This window comes from Spodoptera frugiperda, chromosome 23 (assembly GCF_023101765.2).
Source record: "Spodoptera frugiperda isolate SF20-4 chromosome 23, AGI-APGP_CSIRO_Sfru_2.0, whole genome shotgun sequence".
Lineage (NCBI taxonomy): Eukaryota > Metazoa > Arthropoda > Insecta > Lepidoptera > Noctuidae > Spodoptera > Spodoptera frugiperda.
The window spans coordinates 1,385,802-1,410,013 of record NC_064234.1 but is presented as its reverse complement, the minus strand read 5'-3'; the positions used below and the strand labels follow the sequence as shown (position 1 = coordinate 1,410,013).

The window sequence follows — 24,212 nt, the reverse complement described above, 5'->3', positions numbered from 1 at the left end:
TTTAAAGTTCACATGCAATGCAAAGGCGGACCGAGTACATGTACTTATTGACATATGAATTTAGCCATTGAAGAATACTTGCAATACCAAAACAATTTTTAACTTTGACTTATTACTTCGAGTTTTGGTATTGTCTTACTAATTATACGCGTTTTATCTTTTCTATAGCTAATGACTGTACTATCAGCTTTTCTTTCGGTACAAAACAATTAGGTTTTTGTGTTCACCTGTTCGCTGGTAAACGATAAACACCTGACATTTACGATTGATGACAATTTCGACTATTTAAATGGATTTTTGGGACGACCGATAGTAATATGTTAGAAAATATTTCAAGTACTAACAGTTACTGAAGTAAGAATGACATAAGCTTTATTCACACTTGGTTCAGTTGCGTAAAAATGTTAACGATTGGCTTTGTCTGTAGTATAAAAAAATCTAATTTATGAAAAAGAGAAAAATTTAACTGGCGTTTGATAAAAACTATAATATTCCAACAGAAAACAGTTTTATACACGACAAACTTAGTTATAGTAAGACCGAGTTATTTTGTACATTCTAGGTAGGTAGTATGTACTGGCAGAATATATTAAAACTTTAGAAGCACGTAGTTATGCAAATCACTTTTCTATTACCTCTTACGGAAAATGATCTAGATGCAAAAGTGTATGTAAGTAGACCTAACGGAGACAATAGGATTTGTGCTTAGGGTTGTCACGTTACGTGTCAGAGATAGGTGCAAAATTATAAGCGCGAAGCAGCCAAGATGATACGAGTAATATGGTAAGTTTAACTCCTTCAGGTCGGAAAAGTAATTTCTTATTAAAGAATGTTAAAAGTAAAATTGTTATCAAAATCTCTTCCATATTATTTTGACTATTCACTAAACCATAATTATACTTTCTGTGTGGTTTAAATAAAAACATTAGGCTATCTAACGAAAAAATAAAATGCACAATCTTGCCAACCATACAAGCTTTAACGGGCGCAGACAAATGCATAGTGCATTCTAAAACCAACATTATCTTGAAGAAACAAATGGTGCAAGTTTTTATTAACAGTCTAGTATGCCTACCAGTCTAGATTACAAGGTATCCTAGATGACTAAGAACAAGTTAGTACTCATCTTACACCACAGATTGTCACAAATCATAGTGCTGATGACTCTATATTAACTTTTTATAGATTAAAATTGCTTGTTACACGAAGTGAGCTTTCAAATAATTACACACTAGATACTTAATTGTTCGGAAAAACTAGATAAGACTAAAACTAGATAATTGTACGAGAGCATCCATACTATTGTAAACTCGAACGATTTGAGAGACTCTTAAATTATATTTGTAACTCGATTGAGTTGGGATTTTAAGTTGGGGTGATCTGCAAATGTCTAATCTAGAACATCATCTTTACTAGGGAACCATTTATGTAACCCTACTTATTTACTTACGTTTTCCTTTTACATTTTACTGTATCTCAAACTATTTATTTTATCTTATTTAAAATTATAGCACAATGCTGGCACAAAGGCGAACATAATGCTATAGGCATTCTTTCTTGTCAACCTTTAGGAGTTGTGAAGACAACAGATACGTTAGGTTCAAATGAATCTGACATGAATTTTTTGATAAAACAATAATTATTTGATACTAATCTGTCCTAACAAAAAAATATAAATAAAACTAATACAAAGAGAACCCATACTGTCATTGAAAAAAAAAAGAAGTCATTATTACAGGTAACAAATCAATAAGCTTGAAATGAAACGTCATTGCATTGAAATGAAAATTAGTGATTCAGATGACGATACGTACTTAAGTACTTATGGAGGTAATTACTAGGGTAGGTACATAACTTGACCACATCGAATGATGACTGCAGCTACCCTATTTGAAAGCATGATTCACCTCGAACAAACCTCACATGACATCATCGAGTTAACTTAGTACTGGCAATAATACCTAATTAATCGACGTACCTATAACTAGGGATACATGAAAGATCTGCCTATGACTGCCTGCCAAATAAAACTAAACTTTAGCATCAATATAATAGGGTTTATTGTTAGGAAGATAAGTATTATAACAACAGCCTATGACTGCCTGTTAAACTAAAGTAGACTTTAGTGTTAAAAAAATAGAGTTTTTATTAGAATGAATGTTGTTATTTTTGCAAAAAATGCTTTATACGTGCGGTTGAGGATCTAGGATTAATTCGCAATAGTTAATAACTGGTCGCGGTTGCAGACGAACAGCAAAAACTGCAGCAGACCTACCATAACAATGTTTATACCGTGCTCGCCGGAGTTATGGAGGAACTATTTCTGGATATGACGGAACTTGGTGTAAAAACTAAGTTTTTTTTAATAGATAAGTCTGTGTAAAGAAATAGTAGTGTGTTGAAAGTTACGTTTTGTTGGTTTTCTGCACGGTTGGCGTAGTGGTTGGGTGACCGGCTGCCATGCGCTAAAAGTAATAATGGCAGGAAGTTTTTTCAGTACAATGACCATTATCATTATTAGCTTGGAATCAGGAAGTTCTGTTAACTGGCAAATATTGATAAGTTTTCAATTTAATTTTTGATTCTTGACTAAGCTATCGACCGATAAACATAATATATTAATTTATTGTTTGACATTCAAAAACACTTACTGACTCAAATTGAAATATATCATTAGACTTTTAAACTTATTTATTATTAACTTGTCCAAATAATCTTTTCATAAAATCACAATACTTGAATGAACTTATTGAATATTGAATAGCTAGGTTATTCTGTAATTGTCATTCGAATCATTCGAAGTGAGGTCAATCGCATTCTCGCCTGTCATTAGTCGAGATTATTCTCACAACCAATGACATTTTTTTGAGGGGGCAAAACCGTCCAATGACTTCTCCCACCTTGGGCGAGGCGAGAGGGAGTGTCAGACTCTTACTGACTAAAACCACCCCGTTCCTTCTCCTGCTTTTCGAGCCGGAGCCCCGGTAAACCCGCTAGGTAGTCCGCAGCTCTGGATCAGGCATCAGCCCTACTGGGCCCCATCTGTGGTGGTCTGATGGCTCTTTGAGGCGCGCGCGGAATACGATTCGCCGCACCACAACCAATGACATGGACCGCGATCGAGCTCACTTCTAATGTTTCGGATTGACAATAACAGAATAACCTAGCTTGTTGAACCTAGAATGTAACCTTCGGTCAACAAAGTGCAATACCCTAAGCCTAAGCTTTGAGTAATTTCTTTGGTATATGAGTCATGAAACTAGTACATTCAAATAGTTAAACTATTTACTACTTTAGAGTGCCTACTGCCCTTCACCGTTCAAACTAAAATATATAATTTCGTTCAACTGTCATGACAGTAATAATAACGTCTAATTACATATAAGGTTCACTAGTGGTAGAATACATAATATGATTTATGTTTAAAATAATAAAGTGTAGTTTTCTACGTACAATTGGTAGATAAGGTGATTTTTATAGATACGCACGTTTGTTGTCTGACCGCAGACCGCATGCGTAATATAGAAGCTATTACATTACTTCAACTCTTCGTTTTTTGCGCTGCAATAACTAAGTTGGCAAAAAATACTCAGAACTATTAATTTTGTATTTTATTGGCATACGTTTAGAGTGCATTTTATAGATTTTTTTTCGGTCAGGCTTTGCTAAGAAGTACCTATATTGATAACGTTACGCCAGTTTATTGCCAAGGAGATAGGTAGGCGTTCTTATATACAATGCATCTGCATTGTATCTGGACTGGACTGAATCTGTCCTAATCATTAATTTACATTGCAAGCAAGCCTTGATTAAGACATTTTGGACTTTTAATTTCAGATCGCTCCATAACTCATTTGTAGGTACCTACCTCAATAATAAATCCCTAGATTGTATTATAAAATAATTTATAAGTATAATTATATAATCAGTTATTCTGACCGCACCATCTATCGCTTCCAACAAAATGAATCATCATTCATCATATAATTGCAATCACAATAATTATGCAAGGATAATTACTATTTACCATAGAAATAATAGATTCAGTCAGTCGTATAACAATGATTCAATAGAATTAATCAAATATTAAGTATTGTTGTCAATTTCACAATGGACAATATAAAATTCACCATGGTATAAATGTACATATTAAAGTGTAAAATAAAATAAATAAATAAAAATATACCGATGCTTAGAAGAAGAAATATAAGTTTTTAAACTGACATGGTCACTAACACTAACATTAGAACTTAAGACGGGATATACATATATGTATAACACAAATAAACATGGTAAATATCACGTCTTAAGTTCTAATGTTAGAACAAAAAAGGTGATAACTGCTAATAAAAATCAATCTAAGAGGTAAACCTCTGTACATACTAAACGTAGACCTACCACTAGTTAATGACATTTTCACAAACTATTTTTTTTTTTGACAAAGCGGGTCATGTTTCAAATCCGTCGATTGTACATTCACAGTCTGTGACTAATTACAGCACATAGAGTAAATAAATAGCGTAGCAAAGTATACGTTAGCTGACCAACTCGCCCAGACTGAGTGGCACCTGTAGAAGTATGTCACCAAATTACATGGAATTATAAATATATTAGTTTTGATTTTTTATGGAAACTGTGCCACAAGTGATTGTGAGAGGAAGTGTCATTTTAGTGACTAACGGTATAAGTCGTAGCGTGCAGAAATATTGATTTATTTATAATAATTAGGTGTTTTAATAGCAACTGTTTATTTATTTATCTAGAAGGTCAGATTTAAAATATGTTATTTGTACCTGCTCTAGGAAAGACAGCCTCATTTTTATTTAAAGAGTGATGATTACTATTTACATTATTTTTTATGGTTTAAACTGGTAAACGAGCCTACGAAACACCTGGTAGTAAGCATCCCCGATTTTCCAACAACGCCTCTGGTGTTTCAAGTATTCATGGGTGGCGGCGATTGGTTACCATCAGGTGATCCGTCTACTCATTTACCGGCTTATTCCATAAAAAAGAAGTAGGTATGTACTCTATCGAAACCCTAAATTATTTATTTCTAACCAAAGTCAACAATGCCTTGTCCCTTATTATTTTGAATTTAAAAAAAGAACTGGCTTAATGTGGGTGTGTGCCGCGTGACCTTTGTCCCGCCATTTTTTCAACGTATAAGTAAAGTTTAAGTAGGCAAAGTTAGATTTATGCGAGTAATATAAGTAATGACTTGATTTATTACTTCTCCGGTGTCAGTAAGTGTTGGATTCTTCTGGTGTGTTACTCAATAATACATAGGTAATGTAATTACTGATTGTTTTTTTTTTCATTGTGTTTACTTATAAAAATATTTAATAGTAGGTATTTAAGTTTTGTTATTATTGCTCAGAATTTAGAAATTGGACCAGCTAATGATACTTGACAGTGTGTTAGATATTGACATGAATTAGTAGGTATTATGCAATTAAATATTTTCAGAATAGAGAATTTCGTATAACACATAGAGAAAGTTTTTAAATTGTAAGCAAATTATGACAACTCTACTTATCCCCCTTACAAATGAAATTTTGAATTGCTTTAGCTGTTAAAGTAATTCAACTTTTTATTTACTATCAAGAAAAGAAAAAAAACAGAAACAAAGTATCTAAGCTTCTATACAGATACAAGTAACGCCATCTATTGGTACGAATATGAACTAAACTTATATATGAAAACAAGAACTTGGCATCTATTTTTACACCGCTTCCGCATTATTTTATTTAGTCCGAACTAGTTTTTAATTTCCCATTTCGGTTGCCAGATTTTAATACAAGGAAATGAGCATCTTTTTAAGGTTAGGAAGATATTTAATATTCTCAAGTCCATATTTAGACGTTTTGCTGGCAACTGATACATGATACTTATATTTTAACACGGTTATTAATAAAGAGTTTATTTCAACAGATAATATAAACTTAACGCCTTCATGAACTTGTCCAGCACCATGAATACGCATTTTTCTTGAAGTTTTGAAGATATTTGTCGGTTTGGAAATAAATAACATTTAATTCCACAGTATTATATCTATAATAATTCAGGGCATGGAAGGCAACCTAAGGTAGTGGACATTTTGTGGCTAGTATGATGGATGATAAATGAATAATGATGAATGTTTAAGTGAAAAAAGTCATTTATTTCAAGTAATCCTTAATTAGCCATTTTTGAAACGTCAAATTGAATTGTCCGTCTATCTGTCTGTCAGTGAAGCTATGTAGGTGTTCTAGCTAGGCAGCTAATTGAAGTTTAAGTGTGTTTCTGTGTTTCCTGATGGGTACAACCTGGGTGTCTTCGAAGCCCGAGTGAATAGGTTGCTTATGGGCAGACGTGCTCCACCGTAGGCCGCATCATCACTTACCATCAGGCGAGATAGCGGCCAAACGTGGGCCCATTTAATATATAAAAAAAAAGTGCTACCTGAGTAAGCAGGTGAGCTGCACGTCGTTCTGGTACCGAGTGAGTGCGGGCAGGCCCTCCACGCGGACGGTGTTCACCTTCTCCCGCAGCCCACCGCCGCACCCACCGCACCGTTCTCGCAGGATTGACATTATGTTGGGTTGGCGAAGGAATGCTACCACCTGTACAGAGAAAGAGATTTGTAAATACACGGTCTAATATTATAATTATTTATTAAACATCTGTAATACAATAATTAAAACATGAAGGGCATTCGTAAGCATTTGTAACAGATAAGAAAATTATAATATTAAAAAGATAAAGAGCGTGGGCAGATGTATTCCTTAACAGTGGGACTACTACAGGTCCCCTTTCCAATCTTCCCAATTTCCAATTCCCCAACAATCCTTAAATTCTTGCACTTGTAAAGCCTCTGGTGTTTCGGGTGTCTATAGGCGGCGGCGATTGCTTACTGTCAAGTGATCCGTCTCCTAGTTTACCGGCTTACACCATAAGAAATGTATTTTATTTGCGACTATGCGAACTTTTTCAATTATATAGCAATAACGATTGCCTCACCTTGTCATTATATGCAACAGGTATTTCTTGATGTGTGTTGGTTACTTGCGCATCCGCAGCGGATAGTGGTGGACGTGGTGGCGGCGTTGGTGCCTATAACACATATTATAATAAGTAAAAAAGGTAACACATTACGAATAATCCGTTTGCGCATAAATGGACTTTGCAATAAGAATATAAAATTACTAATTCTTAGGCTTCACAATAATGGTACAATTCAGATTTGTGCGCAAAAACATTTGTACTATGCGCAAACGGATTCAATCTTGCGCAAAATCAAACATCACTAAATAAAAAAATAAAAAACGGAATAAAAATAACTGAACTCAAAACGTAGCTGATAAACAAAAACATGGCATAAAATGAGCAAGCAAAACCAACAAAAAATAACTGAACAACCAACATAATATATTGAAGGACAGACACAAAAACCTTGGACCGGACGAATACAAGCGAAAATAAACGAAAATGGACATCCACAAACATGCCAATAACAAAAACATAGGACAACACAACACTGAAACATTCAAACCATGCTTATGGCACGAAAACTATGAAAAAATGGCGTTTCTGTACTGAATTTTGAAAAAATGTATCTGTATTTCCTCGTAGTGTTCACCAAAAGTGTACATATAAAGTAATGATTGCCTCTGTAATGTAAAAATGTATGTCAAATCATAGTAGCACAACAAAGGATAACGAATAGTTGGAATATGTATGGATATGAATACCCAAGTCACATTCACAATGATGCGAGAGTGTAGTGTATCAAATGAAATGTTGACACGGCAATTTGATCACTGTTTCAAAGACCTTATGGCTGATTCAATGATTGAAAAAAATAGGCATTCCAATCGTTTATAACTTGAATGAGAGACAACACCGACTGCGAAGCATTCCACTACAAAACTAGAGAGAAGCAAGCAAGGTCACCGGTGGATCTACGAGGGGTCGACGTCGCTGCGGTAGTAGGGGGGAGAATGGTCCCGCCGCCGCGCCCCGAGGCACTCGAGGGTCGATGAACGTCGTCCGCCGCATCACATGGTCCACGAAGAACCGCTGCCGTAATACACTCAATTCGTACACACGTCACATAACCAACTATCACATAATAAACATCTCGTCAAAATATAGTAAGAACATCTTCCATCGGTGTTTGCGACTAAGTTTTCTCACCTTTTTCGTCTTCACATTGCAAGAATTCTTTGGCTTATGAATCCCATACATAAAAATTATATAACTTTCATAAATAACCTGCACTTTAGTCTAGCTTTTAGTCAACCTGGTTGAGATAAGCACAAAATCTTAACTAGATTTTGTTGAGTGCGTATTTTATCGCTTCCTATCAGCATTTACTCTTCACAACACTCTCAAGGGAGATCTCATAGATGGTTTTCGCGATATTCAACTCTCAATCGGTATTAAAACCTCATTTATTTTCCTAACATTCATCAACCACTTAAAATACACCACTCATGACGTACCTTCCCATTCCTGTCGAGTTTGGTGTCCCATCCGAGTGGCAGTTCCCTGTCAGATTCACTGAACATGTTGACTAGAGCCACCAGATCCCTGTTATGTTGGTACCGCTCGAACGACGTGGTGTCCCGTCTGATCTTCGAGATCATGTGCTTCAATGTGGAGTTACCGTTGTATAGGACGGACGCTTCCTGTAATTAGAAACAAGGTGGTTAATAAAAAAATGTAAACAACTACGGGATTTCTTGATAACATGATAGATGAAGAGTGGACGTTACATTTCATAAGTTGCATTTTAAAATCCTTCGGGGAACAGATAAAAGGCGTGAACTCATGTTAAAGTTAGCCACCCTAACAATACTTTAAATGGCAGTATTCAAAAGCTATAAAATGTCATCCAAAAATGGGAGCAATAATCGATATCATCTGAACTGCTGAAATGGAAACATAGATAAAGGATATGAAACGGAGAAGCTTGGTAGAAAAGGCAGGAGCCTGTACTGTAGCCAGTAGTGGGTAAACCTACGTCGATATAATGATGATAACTATAACTATATGATGATGTTATATAAATAGATAATTTTTACCTGGTTCATATGTAGTATAGAGTAGAAGTCAGGTCTGGCGAGGAAGAATGCGGCCGGGTGCGGTACATGCGATGTGTCAGGTGCTCGGGACGTGGAGGCGCCGGCAGAGGGCGCGCCAGTAGCGCCGGCCTGGCCTTGCGCATGCGCATGCGCATGGCACGGCGGCGGGGATGCGCAAGCACCGGCTTCTTCCTCAGCTAGTTGTGTACGTGTCATGGTGCGACGGATTGATTGGTATCTGGAATACAATGGATTTTGATATTTCAATTAAAGATTTATAGCATTTTCCTAGACATTTTCTGATAAGTCACCGAAACAGTTAAAAATACTTTACTCAATATGTATATGAATTTAATGATGCTTGAACTTAGATAAATAAAGACTCTTTGAACACGTTGATTAAAAGTTTTGTAAGACATCTCGGTAAGGCATGTAATTAAGATATTATTACACCAAACACGCTTTATACTTTAATTAAAAATATTTTATTGATGAACTTTAAAACTTACCGCCTATCTAACTGTCGCCTCTGTACTTCTGGCGCCGGCGACCGCGGCGTGGTGCCGTTGAGTCCCGGCCTCTGCCACGTCGTGGTCCTGTTGATGTGGTCGATGTAGAACACTCGACCGTGGCTGTCCATGCGAGCCTCCCAACCTGGAAATACATAAAAGATATTGGTTACAAACATGTAAATGACAATGCAAGTCTTAATTCACACCGATAGATGGCAGTAGTATTCGATATCTTGCTCATAATAAAATTATACACACCTGCAGGTAAAGGTTCCTCGCATTCGATTATCCCGCCAATCATATTAGCAGGAAAATCGCCCGTCAAAGCCATCTGCCTCGATGCCCTTTCCGGAATGGAAGGTAGCCTTATACCGGCCATGTGCCTCAAAGGCGTGGGTGAGGCGACTGCGTTGTCATTGTCGTCTATATCCTCGACCGGCCTCGGCCTCCTTAATACCACATCCTCCGGCGGCCCTGCGTGCACTATCGTAAAGTGATTACTATTTACAAATTCCATATTGGGAGACCTAATTTCAGACGTCCTCAGTTCGTTCGTGAACTCCACCATTTCGAAGTTTTCTTGTCTCGCTTCAGAGTTTTGTACAGGGGGCGGGTGTAAGTCTGGTGGTGGTAGTGGCCGGGGTCTCCGCGCGTGGTGTGTGGGCGTGGGCGGGCACTGCGGCACGGCGCCGCCCGCCAGCGCGGCCACGCGGGTCAACACGCGAGGGTGCGGCCTCACCGGGCTCTCTACATTGTTCGCAGTCTTACTCGGAGAGTGCTTTGGAGTTCCCTCGCATCCAAGATTTTTAATCAAATGTCTCGGTAAGCTCGAATGCTTCGGCGTTGACGAATCACACGAATGTTTTCGATTCATAATCATCGTCCCCACGCTTGGCATCATTTTGTTTGAATCATCGACTGGTGACGTCGAGTGTGAAGAGTTGCAGGAACTGTGACCATTCGAGCTATTGTTGTCGGTTTCTCTGGTAGGAGGATCTACGTGAGACGAATTTAGGAACGCTGTCATCATGGTTGGTGTAGCGCGGCCAGAGTTCTGCCTCGTTAGTGGTTTGTGACCTTTTAATATTGTAATTTCTTTTTCCTCAATCTGGTTTCTGTTGTCGTCCTCAAACTCTGAGTGATTACTAATATCATTTAAAAACGTGTGTTGAGCTTTTTCTTCAGACTTGGCATGATTTGGCGTTCGGTTTACTCCGTCCACTACATCTTTGGGTGGACTGGGCTTTTCTTTCCGGGCAAACGTCGTCGTTATGTAATTATCGGGTCCAATATCTTTTATAAACAAAATCTTATTCCTACTCACGCTGGGGGCGCCATCAGGTACATCCTTAGATCTCTTCTCCTCGTTAAGCCTAGACAACTTCATAGATGAAATTGTGGATTCACATAAGCTGCCATCAGTTTCAGGTGTCGCTAAGGGAGCAACATTTTGACCTCCTCTCCAAAAGCTTGCCGTTGAAGACGTAGCTATTTGATTGCCAGAATAAAACTCTCCAGGTTTGAAATCGTTTAGTTCCCCCTGTAAAACAGCTGAGTTTGTTATGTTATTGTCAGTGAAGAACTGTTCATCCGTATCGATCAATTCAAAGTTGAATGCGTCCTCGGGCTTTGTTAACTTTTTTGGCTTTCTATGTCTGGGTACCTGTGGCGGAGACAACGCGTGCATTCTTTCAAGCGGTTTGTGTGACTGTCTCGGCGGTAGCGGTGGCACCGGCGACTTCTCTGCTTCACTAGGCACATTCGCACTCTCCACGTCGTATACGAACTTCATTATTTTGCAAGGATTCTTTGGTGACCATATTTTGTAATACTCAGTGCCCGGAGAAGTAGGTGAGTCAAACCCGCTGTTAGCTATTGATTTCTTCTTGACGCCATTGAGTGCCTGCCCACCGCCTGTGTCCACGGGTGGAGGACACTTCTTCTTCACTCCCGAGGACGTGGGTTTGCAGTCTGTAGTACTCCGAGATTCACTATTTACATTTTGAGATTCTTGACTTAAATTACTAACTAGAGATTTACTAGGATCACATTTTGTTTGTTCGAGATTGTTCCCGTTACTTTCTAAAGCACTAATTGAGCATTTGTTAACGTTCTCGCTGAGATTTCTGATTTCGTGGCTGGTGCCGGGCACGAACTCGATGCGGGGCGGGTTCTCCGAGTTCATCTCGAAGCTCTCGTTGTTGTACGAGAATGGTGACACTTGGTCGCCGCTGCGTTTCCTTGAGATTCCCTCTTTGAGTCGTAGAGGTAGCTTCTTGAGGTCCACCTTGAAGCGCGTAGGCAGCGCCGGCGACTCTGCCGCGCACTCCTCGCCTTCGCCATTGTAGTAGCGGAAACATAGCAGCTGTTCACAGTCTGGAATAAACAAACGATCCCGATGTAACAAATAAAAAGAAAACACAACGAATTAGGTACATATAATTAAGTGAGATGTAAATGTAGTGGGTGAGTGAGTAATATAGAGATAATATAATAATTACCTTCATAAGGTTGATTAGGCTCGTCAAGAAGCCACATTATGTCGCCGCTGGCGCATCCGGTAGCCGGCACGCGCCCGACGACTGTGACCGAGCCCGCTGACTCTGCAACCGACAACACAATCATTGTAATTAATGTGATAACTTGATAAACGTAAACATTCGCTGAATAAACTAAAGATATGAATGATAAACCAGTTAGCTGACCCATGTCACCATTAAATAATATGAGACAATTCTCAGCCATGTTTTCGTTGATATTAAAACTTTATGTATATTTAAATACAATGCATATTCAATGAAGCTAATTTGCATAAAATATTAAAGGAAACCATGAGGCTCACGTTAGTAAGAAACAAAAACCAAATGATGTTTGCGAAAACTCATTTGGTGGGGCCGGCGGGTACCCGCATGAAATACAAAACGCGCAGGTGCAAAAGAGTCGACATTAAAAACAAACAACAAATGAGGTAAGTACCTACGGCGCAGTAACAGAGATCGCAGAACCCTCCGCTTTTTTATCTAACAAAAATCAAGCAAGCGTAGGCTGACTGGGCGCAGTTCGGCGCTGCACAGGCGCATCACAAATTATGCGCCGACGTAATCACCGGATGCGGGAGTCGCCCGCACATTTTATGCGAAATAATCGAAGCCACCGAATTGCCAGTTAATTGGGGAAACACGACCATAAATTTCACGGGAGCAAATTGATTCCGCAAGTAAATTTACCAGGCTCGGGCCGGCCATTACCATATTTTGATTGGGCTAATATATGTGCGGGCGGTTAACATCTTCCTGTCGCTGATTAAGTGTTCGATACCATCATAAATATTGAGAATGAATGCGCTTGCTGGCGTCTACGTCAAAACTTGGCTTTATTTTGAACTGCGCTTTGCGTCCTACCAGGAAGGGTTCGGTCGGGTTGTCTGAGGAGAAGGGAAAGGGCAAATCATGAAGCTAACACACGGGCGGATACACGTAGGACAGGATAAATCGCAGTATTATCTCGAAACTGTTTCCGTTTGGAAATAATTACTGAGCTCTAGAGGCAGACACAAGATTGATCGCTGTCATTACTTTTTTGTTTCAAGTGATTTGTTAGAGCTTTTTGGGTAAGGACATTAGCAGATAAGCACGTAGTTCCATGCGTTGAAATTTGTTGGTGGCAATTTCCTGAGTAATCTGTGCCGGGGGTGATGATGGAATGCTGTCAGCTCCGAGTTCACATGCTGTAGACCGTGTGGACGTGCAGTCGTGGACAGTGTGACGCGCGCGGTGACACAGAGGGCGTCTATTTCCGGGCGGTGACGCAACATCCGCGCGCTTCCGTCCGCAGGATACGGGAGGAGATACAAATGTCGCGACACTGGCGGAGATCAACCGCTGTGCTTCCGCGGGATTTGCGATAATGATGACAAAAACACTGTGATGACTACACCAGTCACTAGGTATGTAGGTTACGTAGTATAACATAACGTTTGAAAACAACAGACTGTGGCTACTACGGTAGGAACCTGTATATATTACGGCTAGTTCAGGGAGCGGTGATGGATTAATGACTTTGATTGATGGAGCGATATTATTATGTACTAGATAATATTTGTAGAAAGGCCTAAATATGTGGATGAACCAACGATTTTTCTAAGAAATGCCAGACTATTATTTAATTTTCAGAAAACAGAACACATGTTGAACTAAATTATGGGATTACTTATCATATCTATTTTAGAATCAATTTTTGGAACACTCATTTTCTAAGAGGGTGACGAGGGAAGCAAAAATTCACATTAGCGATATATTTCCGCTCATTTTCGGGAATAGAGAATCATAATGATATTATAACTAAATATGAATGACGTGTAAATAGCATATCTACATGAAAAGGAAACATCTGTTACTCAGTTCACTTCCCGGACTTGTGGTAAAAAATCCTTGTGATATATCGGGTAGTATATTATGTTCCTTCATATTTCAAAGCTTCTTGTAGTGTGCAGGCGATGACGGAGTTATAAACATTCGCGATATTGAAACGCAAGTGCACTACGAGAGGAGGAAACAATAAACAGTATCCGATATACCTCACGGATACACAAAACACATTAACATTCAAAGCTAAAACGCAAACGAAATTCACTTGAATTTTGACTAAAACAACATTGAGCAGCACGACACGTTGGGCTAACAACGCCATAATTTATTAATAGGTATCTACTCACTTAATTCAAAAAGACAATTAGTTCACTCATTTACATTTGCATAATTTATGTTTAATGTTAACCAGTTAATATTGGATATATCTTAACTCGATGCGTACACGCAGTTTATAAGTGGGCTTAATTAAACCTCAGAGCATTATTGGATAGCATCCATGGGAACTAGGCATTAGAAATTCAAACAGCATCTAGCCAGTTGTAAGCACCGCCTGGGAAAAGCTAAAGGAAGTGCATATTAAAACATGGAAACAAATTGCCACGATATTAAATTTTAAATTCACGATAGCAATTATATGATTCACGTTGAGGTATGTTTCTTGGATTTACATGTTAGAAGTGCAAGGGCAATGTGGACTATGTGTCACCTAACCGTCCGTTTGGCGGAAGCCAGCAGTTAAACTAAACGCCGGTCATTCCACGACCCCTTGAACACATCTGTCACTTTACGCCTACGCCCCAATGTTTTAAGTGAGTTTTTTACAGGGCGACATGATACGTCTTAAGTGGTACCCTCCGTTTCACACGATCTGTGTCAGACTCCTCGTATCCTTGAATTTCGTAAACAATACGTCTGCCGGTGATGATGACAGTTGTATACCATTGAAGTTTTTGCTTTTTGAGAACGAGGGGAAAGGATTTACTGGTAGATACGATTGTGGTTTTATAGATTTCCAAACTTCATAAATATTTTTTTTTTATTATAGATATATAATATATAGCTGAATAAAAAGAGCGCTTTTAGACTAAAATTAAATGCATGCATGTAAAATGCATTATGTGATTTTTATGGTTTACTGACAATACAATCTAAGGATATTTTGTTTTCTTAATTTCGATCGAAGGGCAGGATGTAAGATGTATCAGAAATGTATCATGTTCTAATAAAAAGATCATGACCATATAAGCTTCAGGTATTATTATATCAGCACGCACATCTATCAGAAAAATGAGAAGCAATCACTATAATTACAAGTGTACCACACATTTTTTACCTAAACTAGAAATAGAACAACCCGTATCCTTCTTAAAATAAACTGAATTACATTTCGAAGTGGGGAAATGACAGTTTAAAGGGGGTCGGCTCGATGACAGACTCCCATTAGCCTGAGTGACGATTTGACAGTTTCACGACTTTGGGTGAGGTTAACGTTGAAGTGAGCTTTGTTTCCAGTTCTCACGAATACCTTTCAACGTATTAACAGCGAGTTGTTGACGCCAGGATCTTAAATCAGCTTTATTTTTGCCTTCACATCCTTTGAGATTGTAAAGATGCATACAGTTGCAGGTTGCACGTCATTCAACACCTTGCTACCGGTCCGTTTGCGTTGGTTGCCATTTACACGGTTCAGATCTGAGATTACTACTGAAATGGAGTGAACATAATAGAAAATATTGTTAGCTAAAAACCAATCTAGTCACCACCTTGACTTTGAGAACTTTAAAATATCATATGTTGTGTGGCAAATTGCAATTTTCGCACTGCTAATGAGTGAAAGTGTAGGTACAAGAAACTCGAAACAAATTAAAACCGTGACAATTAAGCAAGAACCACGACGAATTTAATAAACCAGAAAAGGACCTACTGGCCGTCATAAAATTGGCCAATGTTAATTCTTATTTTAAAATAACTTCTCGTTCATTCAAAAGGTACATTAAGGACCGGTTAATTTTACGAGTAAAGACCACTTAAAATTCCAAAGGGTGGGCACAAATCGCTTCAGATATCGAACGCTGCGGACAAAGCTTCATCTGAATCCATTAGCACCTACATTGATAAGTTACGGTGACATTTACCTTCTAGATTTTACTGTCAATAGGATGACGAAGGTGTCAATACGATATGACTAAGATTCACGTAAATATTAGAAGCAAATAAAAAGAGTATAGTGGGTAGAGTGTTTCGTTTCGTATTTTATATGCACACCTTGGTTTTTTTTATTCATTCAGAAAATAATCTAAAGTTCATCAACCCAATCATAAAGAATATGAATGTATAAATACGTCAAATTATTGAGGTATTTTCTTCTTTCAAACGTGAATTTTTAAAACCATTCATGCCAAATTAATTCTTAATAGAAAAGACAAGTTAAACCACTTGACCTTCGTTAATTTTCCGTTCATATGTAAATCCGGTGTGACTCATTAGCGTCTAATCGCAATAGTAGAATGCGTGTACGCCGGGCCCCTGGAACACACTCCAATACTATTGGAACTGATTGTGATTCATTATAATAGAATATTCATTAGCACGTGAATGAGGGCCTCACCTCACGCTGTGTTTATTGTGACGTCATAGCCGATACTAATAATATCAAGAGATTCATTACAATTAAAAGAAGAGCTGTTAAAAAAGCATTTGTAGTATGTGTGTGTTAATTACTGAGCTCAGCTACCTACGTGCTAAGTCAGGTATTAACAACCTTGTAGCGCCCGACCGCGCAACCTCGCCACATCACCCGTGCCAAATAAGGCGTGATATTATCTGACCATTTGATATGGTTGTCACCTCATAAGGGCCACTGAATATGGCCGGAAAACACTGCGCCCAAGTATTAGCCATACCGCTCCCACAATGGCCGCGCTAGTTACCCAATAAGGGCTTCTAGTGTTAGACCGAGCTGCCCGTTATCACCATCTACGGCGATATGGATGCAGCGAGCCAATAACTTAACGCAGAATGAAAGAAATCGACTTTTATGCCGTATATTTATATTCATTCAGCTAGCTTATTATCATTGTGGTTAAGAAAACAAATTCAGATTCCAAAAGATGTAATTGAAGCGATAGACGAACGTGTGGGCGGCGCGGGCGCAACTCCGAGTGTATCATGGCAATCGCCGGCCACTCAATTATGGTGGCCAGGTCTAATAGGGCATTTAGCTGTCAATTACAAGTGATCGACTCACTCGCCAGATAAGTGTTCTAGATTGATACCATTGTCAACAAACTGAAGAATGCCAGATTAGAAATTTCGTTGATCAAATACTGGTTCAGATCGAGTTCCAAGTATTGTTTTGAATATTTTATTATCTTAATCCAAAACATGACTTTCCAATAGCTCTTGCGTAGGTAAATAACATAAAATAGCAATAAAAACCCGGTTCGATTCGACTATTGTTTCGGATCGGTATTCTTCTTCGAAGTGTGAGGTAAACATTTTCCTCGAACACTACTCGACCCACTAATTTAGATACATTCTAAATATAACATAAAGAAATGTAGTTTAGATTAGCGCAGTATCGATCGCCACGTGCGGTCCATTGATCGTGTGGATGGCGCGGAGTGGGGGATTCATTCATTCATGCGCACGCGCATCGATCGCGACCTCGACGCGGCCACACCGGCGCATGCCGTTCGCACCGCATTTCGCACTCTGCTAAATGCATGGTTCACATTACTAGAGTCATAGTCATAAACAATTCTTAGTCTTGTCACTCAGAACATATCCGACAACCGAGCCGATGAACTCTTACGACTATTGTTATGAAAGATTGCGATATGTATCATCCTCGATCGAGACCAATATTTAATTCTGTTCACAGTGGTCCTATACAATAATGGATTTCTTGTCAGTGGGTTGTCGTGTGGCGACGCCTACACCGCAATTAAGTAACGTGGAATGTTGATCCTAAAGGTGAGTGTAGGTGACAACGAAAATATTAAATTAACTAGTCGATTAGGTAATAAAGTAAACGTGCGTTTGTCTGGTGAATTAGGCAAGTGCTAATATTTGCGGACACCTACATCCGCCAACCTGCCGCATGCCGGTCGGCCGTGCCGCGGCTCAACGTGTCAATAAACTCCCACTATGTTTTACTAGCTAACACTACGAAATGGAGTAACTAGAAAGTGCACGAAGGCGAAATCAATATGCCGTTGTAAGGCACAAGTATACAACACAAATATTGAGCAGCCTGTAGACTTCATTCATAGAAATTGCCACATATACCACCTTCATTTCCATGATCTATTCCAAATTACGATAGATTGAATCTGATATTGAGAATATCTGGGAAAGAAGATACATTCCAGAGCTACATGTCGAAATGAAGTAAACAGTAGCACTTGTAATACCTACATACTGCAAAATTATGTAAATCCTACACAATCAGCAAGGTAAACTAGTAGGTATAGGAAAACAAATAACAAGTCTGTAATGCAGCCACAATGCTTAACATGCAATGTGTGCACAATATTGTTACAAGTTAACATGTAAAACAGACATCAGTACAATATTTGTATGGTAAAGACAAAACCCAACGCCCGTTGATCACACAGATCATCGGCACACAAACCTACGCATATCAATATTTTTTTATCACAGTTTGCTCTCAATTAGAGTAGCTTTAAACATGTTCCCTATCCGAATCGATACTGATCATAGTGACAAGTAAGTATGAGTATTAGTGAGCGGGGGCGGAGTCCTAGTGTGGCAGTGGGCAGTGTGGCCGCGGTGGTGGTGCCGCAGCCAGGAGTGACGCGTCACGTAGGCGCGTGCGCTCGGCATGCGCGACGCGCCCACCGTTACGCCGCCGCCATTATAAATCTCCTACTATTCCGCAGAATTTATGGGAACGTTGCCAGCGACATCCTTGCCCATCGACATCAACCGGTTATCGACTGGCCACTTACCTACTCCGATTCCGGACACGTAATGGCCGTCGTAAATTCGACTACCCAATTTGGAATGCGATACTATTTAATTTAAAGGATACCGAAATTGGTTACGTTTGAATTGTACACTGAACGTACTTCCGTGAGAGTGACAGTTGCGCACGATAGGGTAAACGAACCAGTTGCGAGCGATGGGGAATTCCAAGCTAAAACTCCATTCAATAAAGTATTCAATGAGCGTAGTGCTTTCGACGTGTTAATACAAATACGCAAGCGGAATCAGGATTCAGAGTGCGGCATGCAAAAGAATAAGCTACATCAGACGAGAACCGGGACGAACGACCTCCACATCTGCAAAACGAATACAAATGTCCTAATCGGGTAGTCGACTAATGTGATCAGTCAGCACAGAAGTGTAATAAATCATGAGAAAATAACGAGAAACTTGTTTGCATTCATTGGAAGATTGCAATAAAAGTGCACACGACGACTACAGCAAAATAATATAAAATCGTAAAGTCGCTAAAATACGATGAAGAAATCTTTTTTTATCTATACCAGTGACATCATTGTGCCCAAAGGTATTACAAATTACGTTGTTAATTAGCATATTCATGTGCTAACCATTGACAAAGTTATAACAGTTATTAAAATTTGAACGACGAAGTACCTTCACCGAATTGTGGTGGTATTGTCGCGCGGCCTTTCAACGACCGAATACTTACACGCACTTCCTGTACTACGGGTATTGAATTGGCGAAAAACAATGACCACTAATAATAACCGTTCGAATGGCTTGTAACAAGATGATAACACATACGCTCGACCAACCGGGCTCGTAAAGCTTCGCGTGCCATTGACCGTGATCCGCGTTCAAATGTCAAAGGTTAATCTTCACTAGGATTTCCGCCTATAAATACACGTTAACGAATTAATTCTAAGTAACAACAGTATTATCATAATCTGCCATGTTTGCACCTACACTTCTGTAATGATCTTTTGTATCTTACAATTTTTGGAACATAATGTGGGAACTAATTCTTGCATATTTGCAAACAATTGGTTGTGCAAAAACATGATTCGCAGACAGGTATCGTGTGATTGTGCAGGCTCATTAACTGGGTTTTTAAATTATATTTATTGTGAGAAAAGATTAACAAAGGCTTTTGAAATGTTTGCGTAATTTGAGAAGAGATTGGGTGAACGGACGAGAAAAACTTGCATTATAAAATTGCGAGGTCTAAAATGACAGTCGAGACTGGACTGACAAAAGGTTAATTGTGTGGATTCCCGACTAATTGACGAGTTGTATAATAGAAGCGCATCTTCCTGTGTCGTGTGGCGTCAGACACAGACGCAACGTTCGTTACATTAGTTGGTACTATTTTTTCTGAGAAAGGGAAGTGGACGGCAGACAGGTGAGCCGGTAACGGTGGAATGGCGACGAGCGAGCGGCCACGTCCCGCGCGTCCACATTCCTGGATAAATCTTTATCTAACCGATGCCGTGCCATCAGGCATCTTAGCCGACGACGAAATCCCAAACATTCCTGTTGTACGGTAATGTCCTGCCTCAACAAGTAATGAATACAGTTGTTATTTATCGATCTATAAATATCAATCTTTCTTCAGCAGTTTAATCAAGTTAGATTCTAATATGTCAATAACTTTGTAAGTAACTTTAGATGGAGATAATTCTGTCGCATTCACAGGCTGGTGTAACGAGTGCAGTGGTAAGTAGAGCGTTGCATTCCCACATGATAAGTACCGGTGGTTGACGATTGTAATGCCTTTTCTACGTAGGGAACTGATTTATCTGCGATTCGCTTCCGTTCAATTGTTGTAAGCGCCGTGTGAATTTCTTAAAACTAAGCTTTTACTATAACAGTAAAAGAAAAGAGGTGAGTAATGTCCTTATTTTGGATAATGTTCCAGTAGGTATACACAAGAATACATTTCACTGCAATGCTAAATTGAACAAACAAAATTCTGTTAAAGCAGAAAAACTGAAATCTGTTTTCCATTAACCAAAATCAACAAAGGGATTTTGACTAAACACGATGAAGTTAAAACAAAATAGTAAGTCATTCAGGCTACGCAATTCTAAAATCTTATTTACTCTAGTTGACTTATTTTTTTTTAGTTATCGCAAACAGTCAAAGTTTTAGTGCAACCATAAATTGAGGATATGAATTATCCCAGATATTCGCCAAAACATTAGATATCTTAATTGAACAAGACCGGACATTATGACGTCCTTCGCTACACATTCACAATATTTTAGGTCACAACCACTTTCCTCGTTTATAACCTAGGCATCATAAACATGCAAAGCTAGTACTAGCACTCGGCAGCGCAGCGATACGATCGATATCCTGCATGTTCCCACGCGATCGTCGCGGAAGTCCGTATCGTTCTGCTAGTGATGCTGGACTGGTGCCTGGACATCTTTCCCACGGTGGCCAATGTCCGGAACCTTGCAAATATGTACTCATCTAAACTTTCTTAACTTTCCCAAAATAATAATCACCGTAACTAAGTTTATTCTGTACATCGTAATGTAACCGAAGCACCCGGTGTTGATATACGTACTGACGGGAAGAACCAAGTTTTGCAACTCGTTTATTCGGCCGTGTTCCGGTGTTCTACGGAAGCGCGTATGCAGTTTCGGGTTCCATTTTTAACATACCAGCACTTGCTTATATCTCGTTGATATGACAACGTTCCTGTTATAGCACAAACTGTTGAACGACACGCGAAACTTCCTGTTTTCCTTACATGCTAAACCACTATAACTTTACATTAAATGCACTACATTTAAAACGTATCGTCGCATAGTGTCCGCATTCGGAGCTGCAATATTTTGCGCTCATAAACGTCGCGATAACGGCCAATTTAAAAAATAATTTGCTTTTGAGTGTTCATTTTATAAAATGGCGAGCTGAATGCAGCTTTAAGAGGGTCGCTTGTCATTATTATAAAGGATTTTATGTGTCTGGGGTAATCTGATTTATCTTGGTTTCTGTAAAATCCTGGTAATGCGGTCGTTAATATTAATTAATCCACATATTGCTCAAGTTCAAGTAGTCACTGGAGCTCTTCGTGCAACGCACGAGGTGGGTTCTCGAGTTACCGACACCCTATACCCAATATCTCACCTTATCTGGCGAGCTTATGTGTCATAAGCGGATCAGACGCATCATAATATTAAGTTATTCGAAGCGTCATAATCTCGTAAATAAGCTGATAAACAAGAATAGTAGACAAGGGACCTGGATACTCATTTACTGCAGAAGCGTGACAAATAAATAACTATTAATGTTAATGTTATGCATAAATAAGTGAAGAGAATGAATTTTGCAGGAAGGGTTAAGGTGCAGACACTAAATCTGTTACGAAGTTTTAAGAAGGGTGTGGTGAAAGAAATCCTCGTGCTTTCAGCTTTGAAAGTTTGACATACACTTAACGGATAAGCATCGAAATCACTTCTAAGCCTTTTCAAAGATAATGTGCCCATAAGCCGATAACCCATCCGTTGTCACTGTTAAGAGCTTTACCCTAATTAGGTCAGAGAGCTTCTCGAACTTTCTACACTTTTTTCTTTTAATTATACTCATTCACATATCAGTGAATGGCTTTCACGACACAACGAAATAATATGTCGTTACAAACCTCATAATTGTTTATGTAAATTATAGAATTAGTGACCGCATGAACTTTGTTGATTCTATGTTTTTTATTGTTTATTTACATTTGTTTTGAAAGCCACGACAGTGAAAATACATTATTTTTACCACATCACGTAAATTCGCAAACACTTATCCAGGTTCCCTTAAACATACATATTTGAACCCGTAACATACTGTACTTTAAATACACAATGAACATTTTTCGAAATGTTATCAAAAACAAAATCTGAATACGAACAGCTATTTAACACTAGAATCACTTCTTAAGAACCAAGGCACTTTAAACTCGGTCGCGATCGCCGACGTGCTCTATCAAGAAAAGCATTTTGTAACTGTAACTGGACCACTTAGATCGTCAAGCACTGTCTATTGTGTGACACTAGCAAATCCAAACATAGAACAGCCCAGCACACAAATTGAATCTACGTACCAGTTCACTTACCTTGAGTGCTAATTTCTGGTAATATACACAAGGTTAATGATATTTTAATGTTATTAAAAGCGAGAGTGCACTACAACTTTCCCCGTTGCGATATTGACCGATGACGTTTGTTATCAGTACGCATGTACAGCGTATCAGACTGCGCAGACAGCAGGGCTTAGTTGATTAATGGACGCAACAATTTTAATAACCACACTCATTCATTAAGTAAACTATTGAATGCACTTCATTATAGAATTACCTTTAGATTACTTAGTTACAAACAAATATTCGAGAACTAGGAACACAGACGCACGTTCGGTCGGCGTAATTCAAGACTGAACTATCGATCTCAAATACGTGCAGCACTCTGCAGTCTGTAGTGCTGCTCACATACTATTTGTACGTATCTGTTACCCACTTTGAAGCTTACCGCGGAATAAAGCTGTCCAACTATAGATGCTTGCAGTTATTAACAAACATGTTCAAAATGTTTGTCAATACTTTAAATGAATTTTAAATCATATAAGTGATGTAATATTAAGATAGTTAAAAGCCTCAGCTTATCCAGTGCGGTCTACCACAGACCACAAGCTTGTCACAAGACCTATTCAAATGCCTGTGGTTGAGTTGGTCCCCTTCATGACAGCATGCTCCTTAAGAATATTTGCAATTACGGAACTATTCCAATTAGAACTAATATTAACTACATCGTATGACGACAGTCGCCATTAGAAATAAATACCGGCTCCACATAGATACCAGACGTCCGGATAATTTCCGCATACTACTACAATCAATCTAACTTTTTTCTTTATTTACGTATTAGCTCGTTTAAACAAATTATTCCAAGGAAGCTATAAAGAACAGTGACAAATTAAACGGTCATTTTTAATACAAAATTATCGTAAATCTTATTCTTTTTGCATATTTGAAACATGTTTATCAGGGCTGGTATTTGTTGTTAATAAATCGAACGTAATTTACTGGAAGGATCACAAAAGAACTTGAATGAAACAGTACCAAGGACAATTGTGCGTACATGTGTCGAAGTGTCACACTAATTTACATAGCTTGTGACCGGATGTCAGGCACCGGCATCATTTGTCCGTGCGGTGCATGTTCGCGCTTGTTCTGATGCAGCCGGTCAAGGCTGACCTTGGGAGAGACCACCCGCGGCTACAATACAAGAGGACTA

General features: G+C 38.8%; 1 protein-coding gene across 4 annotated transcripts in view; it reads right to left on the bottom strand.

The window, feature by feature from the left end:
• Positions 1-24,212, bottom strand: part of LOC118266806 (E3 ubiquitin-protein ligase HECW2) — a 100,963-nt gene that overhangs the window by 51,368 nt on the left and 25,383 nt on the right. For 3 of the 4 annotated variants that reach the window (XM_050703281.1, XM_050703282.1, XM_050703284.1), the window contains 8 exons: positions 12,082-12,183; positions 9,839-11,956; positions 9,578-9,722; positions 9,069-9,306; positions 8,487-8,672; positions 7,936-8,061; positions 7,003-7,095; positions 6,445-6,605 (listed from right to left, as the gene is read on the bottom strand). In XM_050703281.1, coding sequence (XP_050559238.1) covers positions 6,445-6,605; positions 7,003-7,095; positions 7,936-8,061; positions 8,487-8,672; positions 9,069-9,306; positions 9,578-9,722; positions 9,839-11,956; positions 12,082-12,183 — 3,169 coding nt within the window. The remainder of the gene's footprint in view (positions 1-6,444; positions 6,606-7,002; positions 7,096-7,935; positions 8,062-8,486; positions 8,673-9,068; positions 9,307-9,577; positions 9,723-9,838; positions 11,957-12,081; positions 12,184-24,212) is intronic. The other variant, XM_050703283.1, reaches the window with a different exon arrangement.